Source organism: Zootoca vivipara, chromosome Z (assembly GCF_963506605.1).
Source record: "Zootoca vivipara chromosome Z, rZooViv1.1, whole genome shotgun sequence".
Lineage (NCBI taxonomy): Eukaryota > Metazoa > Chordata > Lepidosauria > Squamata > Lacertidae > Zootoca > Zootoca vivipara.
In genome coordinates, this window is record NC_083294.1 from 12,099,662 (window position 1) to 12,106,387 (window position 6,726).

The 6,726-nt window shown below is 46.6% G+C and overlaps 1 protein-coding gene across 1 annotated transcript; it reads left to right on the top strand.

The window, feature by feature from the left end:
* Positions 1-100: 100 nt before the first annotated feature.
* LOC118084515 (barrier-to-autointegration factor-like) lies at positions 101-5,547 on the top strand. The gene has a single exon (XM_035114123.2). The coding sequence runs from the start codon at positions 4,338-4,340 to the stop codon at positions 4,587-4,589; it is 252 nt and encodes an 83-aa protein (XP_034970014.2). The 5' UTR covers positions 101-4,337; the 3' UTR covers positions 4,590-5,547.
* Positions 5,548-6,726: the final 1,179 nt, after the last annotated feature.

Below are 6,726 nucleotides of genomic sequence, written 5' to 3' on the forward strand. Positions count from 1 at the left end.
TCTGTCTTATACAAACGGTTTGCATATTGATCCACAAGATTGGAACTCCCTCAGACCAGACTGGTTGGGAAATCTTTAGGCAGTTTCTGCTCCAGCGATTCATCGGTCATTCTTTATTGTGGAAGGAGTAAGTGGGTGGGTTTCGCTCCTGTTATATTTCTGCAATGGCTTTTGTCTATTTCCTGGCCCCTTTAAGATAAAGACCAGCACAGGAGTTGCCAGGGAGCACACATACCTATTACCCCCTCCAGACGTTGTTGAACTACAACTCCCATCATCCTCCCTAGCCATTGGCTGATGGAAGTTAGAGTTTAGCAGCATCTGAAGGGCCAAAGGTTCCCCACACCTGCGTTAATCCATTTACAGGTAGGCATCTCAGTTTGCATTTTCAAGCAGCAAGCTAGCTAGGGATCAATGTCCTTGAAATGTCTAACCATCATAAGAAAGTTAGTTTCCCTCCTAAGAACACTACTGGTTTTCTCTGAAGTAACACTATCCCAGAAGAAAGTGCAGGTTGTGCCGGTAGTTCCTGGTATGTTCTAGATCTAGCCCCAAAATAATAGTGCATGTCTCAGGATGCTGATGGGCTGGGCTGATGGGAGTTGTATTTCAAGACATCTGGAGGGCCAAAGGTTTCCCCACACCTGCCCTAAGCCCGTCAGCAATACAATGTAAGAAATCTGTCCCGGAAGGGTTACAGGGCTCTGTTGATGGCATCCAGGGCATACCTACCTTCCCCAAAAGGAACAAATGTGAAGAATGGCAAACCAATTATCTGTTTTAGTGTCATGCAAGAGGCTACTTTCTTAGGTAGAAAGGAGGACCTGGAGGCTGCAATTGGGCATTAGTGGCCTATGTTGCATGCCAGTGCTCACTTGATGACCCTTAATATACAGATTCAAGAGCTGCTTTGTAGCAGACCACACAAATACAACTAGAGCTAATGAAGGATGTAACTCTTTTTTTCTGTGCTGATTAATACACAGCCAGTAGGGCCTCTGGGTTTATTCACAAGGAACAAGGAACTCTGCAAGAAAAACATCTCATGAGGGACTGGGCCAGTTTTCCCATCAATACAACAAACAATAGTTTAAGTTTGCTGTAGAGAACCTTTGGCCCACCAGATGTTGCTGAACTACAACTCCCATCATTCCCAGCTGTTGACCATGCTTGCTGTGGCTGATGGGAGTTGTAGTTCAGGAACTTCTGGAGGGCCAAAGGTGTAGCTGGAAGTGCCAAACAGCATCAAACTGAAATAACTGATACAGAAGCCGAATAGGACTTTAATCAGCATTAGTTTGTCCTGCAGTAAAACGTTATGTAGCAAATAGGCTCCTCCCACTACCTCATTCCCCGGCAGCAGGTATTCACACAGGCATTACTACCTCTGTATCTAGAGGTTAGGGACGCGGATGGCGCTGTGGTCTAAACCACTGAACCCTTGGGCTTGCCGATCAGAAGGTCGGCGGTTCGAATCCCCGCGATGGGTGAGCTCCTGTTGCTCGGTCCCAGCTCCTGCCAACCTAGCAGTTTGAAAGCATGCTAAAAAGTGCAAGTAGATAAATAGGTACCACTCCGGTGGGAAGATAAACGGCGTTTCCATGCGCTGCTCTGGTTTGCCAGAAGCAGCTTAGTCATGCTGGCCAGATGACCCAGAAGCTGTCTGCAGACAAATGCCAGCTCCCTCAGCCAGTAAAACGAGATAAGTGCCACAACCCCAGAGTCGTCCATGACTGGACTTAACGGTCAGGGGTCCCTTTACCTTTAGGTTATCTAGCTAATAGCCACCAATTTATTTGCTATGAATTTGACCAATCTCTCTTTAAAGGCATCAAACCAGTGGTCATTGCCAAATCCTGTGTCAGTGAATTCCATAAACTAATTTGGATGTTCGTCGTTTTGGGTATGTCTTGACTCTGTTGCCATTGATGAGGTAGAGCATTGCGTAGCAGATGAGGGTTCCCTGTACATGTTGGAACTACAACTGCCAGCACCCCTGGCCATTTGACTAGGGTTGATAGGAGTTGGAGTTCACAACATCCGGAGAGGGCTGCCAATTGGCTACCCCTGTCTACAGGAGCCCTTTGGGCAAGTTTATTGGAAGCTAAAAATGAAAGCAGTGTATCATTTAACTCTTGGTCATTCAATATGTTATTATGTTGCTTAGCATATAATAAGAGAGGCTTTCTTTTAATAATTTGCCTAAGCTCTTCCCTGAAACTACATTTATTGAGTCCTAATTCAAATAAAACAGCTCCTCTGTAGGGGAACACTTAGGACTGTAAAGGAAATATTTTGGGCTGATTTCTTAGGCATAATTTCTTTAGAAGGCATCTGCAACCCTTCTTGAGCAGGCTTGGCTTTCAGTCCCTGCATATAAAAATCATACCCACTTTTCTGCTTTAGACTTCTGCAAAAATTGACTTTGGAGGCAACAAAAGAGTAGAATTTAGATAGGCATTTGCTTCAAGTGGTTTTTTTTTTGTTTTTGATTTTTGCAAATTGCTTTGAGTGTGGGTGGTTCTTTTCATCCAAGATCACTGCGTGCCCCAAATGAATAATACTTTGTAAGTAAAGTTAGTAACTTTATAAAGTGAGATGTAAGGTTATTACAGAATTTCTGCATGCAGTCTGTCTTTAGCATGAAGCAAACAAACTGTGTCCTAGTTTGAATGTCACAGTCAAATGGCTTCTCCAGGTCTATGTTGTTGTGTTTTGTGTGTTTTTAACATTTCACTATACACTAAGTCACTGAGCTAGGTGCAAGCAGCTTCCAACCTCCTCTGAATCATCCCTTTATAGGCAAGATGCTCATACTAGGGATGGGGAACCTTTGGGCCCACCAGGTACTGCTGCACAAAAGTTCCCATTTCTGACCAGGGGCTGTGCCGGTTAGGCTAATGGGAGCTGGAGTCCCAACATCTGCAAGGCCACAGATTTCCCCAGCTCTGCCCTAATGCTAGTATCAGTGTGCTCCTAGCTTTAGGAGACTTAAACTTTCATTTTATATACAGATGGGAGGAAACCAGTCTCTTCTAGTGTGCCTAATCTTGACTTATATCTTATGTATAACTGGAAGCAAACCAAAACAGGCAATTTGCATCTTATGCGCATTTAACATGTGATTTTAGCAATACATGCTTGGCAGCAGCTACATTCCAGCCTTTTTCTTCTGCCTCTGTTTCTCTGCTTGCTCCCTCCCATCGGTCCACAAACCGATGTCTGCCCAGGCAAGTACTGCTTGGCATGTTCTGTGAGTGGGGTGCCTTTGGTGGAAGTGTAGTAGCTCTGAGAATGAAGATCCGCAATGTTCTCATGAGAAGTTGCAAGAAAGGCTTTTCGGTCTGGGTGTACTTGAGGCCTCCAGCTTCCTCCCACCTCTGAGCCTTCAACTTGCCAGTTGCCCCCTTTGAATAGTCATGGCTTCTCAAAGAATCCTGTGAACCTCAGTTAAAGGTACTGAGAGTTGTTAGGAGACCCACTTTCCCCCTCACAGAGTTATAATTCTCAAAGTTCCCATGGTAAAAGGATTGACTGTTAAGCCACTCAGGGAATTGTAGCTATAAGAGGGCTAGGGGTTTACTAACAACTGCAGCACCCATAACAAATAAAAGTTCCCAAGATTTTTTGGGAGAAATAATGATTGCTAAACATATGGCGCAGTTGGGGTCTCATTTTACTTGCTAAAGAATTGTGTTGCTGGTGCTGTATACCCCACCGTGCCCAATAAACAATGGTGCCTTTCAGTATCTTTTCAGACTTGTCTCTCTCTTCTAGCAAAATATTCTATGGCAGATGTACATTAAATCCAGTTTGAGATTGCCCATCTGATAACATTATATAAGTACAGATGAACAGTCTATGTATGTAACTAATAAAGCAGAATGTATCTTATAGAAATTGTGTGTGTGTGTGGAATGTTTCAAAGGACCCTGCATGGCACCTAGCAGTACCATGAAGCTAGTGTCTTTTTTTTTTATGGCCAGCATATTTCATGCATTTCGGTGTCAAAACATTTTTTAGAATCACACACAGGAGATAGATTTTGATGCTGCCTCCCTATATATACTGGCCACATTCACAAAACACATTTAAAACACTATTGTTTTAAATAGTCATGGCTTCGCTCAAAGAATCCTGGGAACTGATTTGCTAAGAGGGCTGAGAATCGTTAGGAGAATCCTTTTCTGCTCCCAGAGTGGTTTATCAATCCCTCTTCACAGGGGACTCTGGGAATTGTAGCTCTGTGAAGAGACTAGTGGGTCTTCTAACAACTCTCAGCACCTTTTGGTGGGAGCGATGGTTGAAGCTCGAGAGCAGGCAGAGCTGCAGGCAACATGACCACCAGTCAGAAGCATCAGGACTTTGTGGCTGAGCCCATGTGGGACAAGTCTCTTGGTACTTTAGCTGGCATTGGAGATGTACTTGGCAGGAAGCTGGAAGACAAAGGCTTTGACAAGACGTACATGGTTCTGGGACAGTTCTTAGTGCTGAAGGACAAGGACCTCTTCCGCAAGTGGCTGACGGACACGTGCAGTGCCAACACCAAGCAATCCAGACTGTTATGGCTGCCTGGAGGAATGGTGTGATGCTTTCTTGTGAATGTTGGCCAAAGCCTGATGGATGCTGCGAGGGCTTTTGTAGTTGAATAGAGATTGCTCCTCCCCATCTCTCTCAGCACCTTCCAGCATCTACACAGGCTGCTGAAGGCTATTGCTCCCAACACTGGGGTGGGGTAGGGGAAGCCATGGTCGCCTTTTAATGTAACTGAATCTTTTTTCCTCCAGGGACAGGATTGAGAAACATCAAATGTTCTAATTTGATGCTCCATGTAGGTCATTGTTTTTTACGTGGCTTTAATAGCAACCCCCCTCACTGTTAGGCCACCCAACTCCAGAAACAGAACTGTCTGCTAACAATAATGGAAGCTCCCCTACTCCCTTTGAGCTCCAATTAGAATGAGGTTTACCCGTCAATTCTGAAGACAAAAGATGTTAGTAGGATTATTATTTTTGTGATTTCTCTCCAGTGTTTGATCCCCACTGATATAAGCAAAAATCTGCCCTTATTCCCTTATTGCAGGGGTGTCAAACTCAAATTCATCGGGGGGCGCATCAGCAGTTTGGTCACCCTCAAAGGGCCGGTTGTATCTGTAGGACTATGTGTCCACTCTTTATTATCATAAATTATTGTCACTGCATTCAATTATTACTGTTTTTTGTAATAATGTAAGTAATAACTAGCTCTGAAAGCAGAAACATAGTCAGAATAATGGCAAGTAGATATTCAAACGTACAATTATTGTACAATTTATTGAAAAATGATTTTTGATAACTGCACTGGGTGGTGGAGGCTCGCTAGGGTTTCATGCAGGACCTTTGCAGAGCTACTAGTACCTGGAGATGCTGGGGTCCTTCCGCATACAGGACAGATGTTCTGCCAGTGAGCCACCACCCTTCACCAAAGGGACTGGCTGAGGTTGACTCACTGGAGCTGCTCTCCTGGTTCCAGGGTTTAAGGGCCAGAAGTATAAAGCAGCATCCTATGTTTCTGAGGAGAGGGAGAGGGAGAGGGAGGGGAGGGGAGGGAGGGAGGAAGGAAAGAGGTGAGAGAAAGAAGAGTAGGAAAGAAGGAATAAAGAATGAAAGAAAAAGAAAGAGGGAGAGAAGACAGAGATAGAGAAGGAAGGAAGGAGAGGGAAAGAAAGAATAAGAACGAGAGAGAGGAAGGAAGAAAGGGAAGGGGGGGTGGCCGCCTTGATTCAGCGCCAGAAAAGAGCGCGAAGGGACCCAGGGGCAAAAAGCATTTCCCGTGCAGCGTGAGGCAGCGGGTGTCCGTTTTAGGAGAAGTGCGTAAAGCCTCAGAGTTGCACGTTCGTGAGGCTGAGCCGCTGCTGAGCTCACGTTCATGAGGCTGAGCCGCGGCAGGAGGAGGAGGAGGTGAGGCAAGAGGAGGCGGAGGTGGCGGCTTGCCGGAGAGTCCCGAGCCTCTGGGACGCAGCAGTGCACTGCAGCACTTTGAATCCTCCTCCTCCTCCACACAGTGCTGCTGGGTGCTTTGTCTGTGCTTCAGCAGCAGCCGTTTCCAGGCGCCGAGCCGTGGCAGGAGGAGGATTCAAAGTGCTACAGAGCACTGCTGCATCACAGAGGCTCGGGACTCTCCGTGCGGCACTGCCGGGCACTGACGCAGCAAGCTGCCTCCTCCTCCTCCTGCTGTGGCTCGGGGCGCTCCACGCAGCGCTGCTCTGGCCACCTTTCTACCCCCTCCGGCCCCAGCTGTTTGTTGGCGCTTTGTCGGCGCGGCGCTTCAGCAGCAAGGTCCCGCTGCTGGGCCCTGCTGGCTGGGGCGCTCGGCGGGCCACATGACGATGTCTGGCGGGCCGGATTTGGCCCCCGGGCCTTGTGTTTGACACCCGTGCCTTATGGGGTACACAAGAGCCCTTATTGGGTTCTCCATTGGAGAATATAACAGAGGCCAACCAGAGAAGTTTGAGAAGCAAAGCCTTTATTTTTGCTGTTGCAACAGGGTCCCTCCCCTCACGCAGGAGAACAAGGAAGGAACCCAGAACAAAAGAGAACCTCCACTTTTATCAGTTTCCCCATCACCAAGAAACACCCCCAATACATCATTCCTACATCACAACTATGTAATCAATACTTCACAAAAAAGGAGGGTTCAAGGTAGAAATCTGAGTACTTTTGACACCTCTCCTAGTCCTCCTCTCAC

Excerpts from the sequence above, each read along its gene's own strand:
- LOC118084515 (XM_035114123.2), top strand. The coding sequence starts at position 4,338 with ATGACCACCAGTCAGAAGCATCAGGACTTTGTGGCTGAGCCCATGTGG.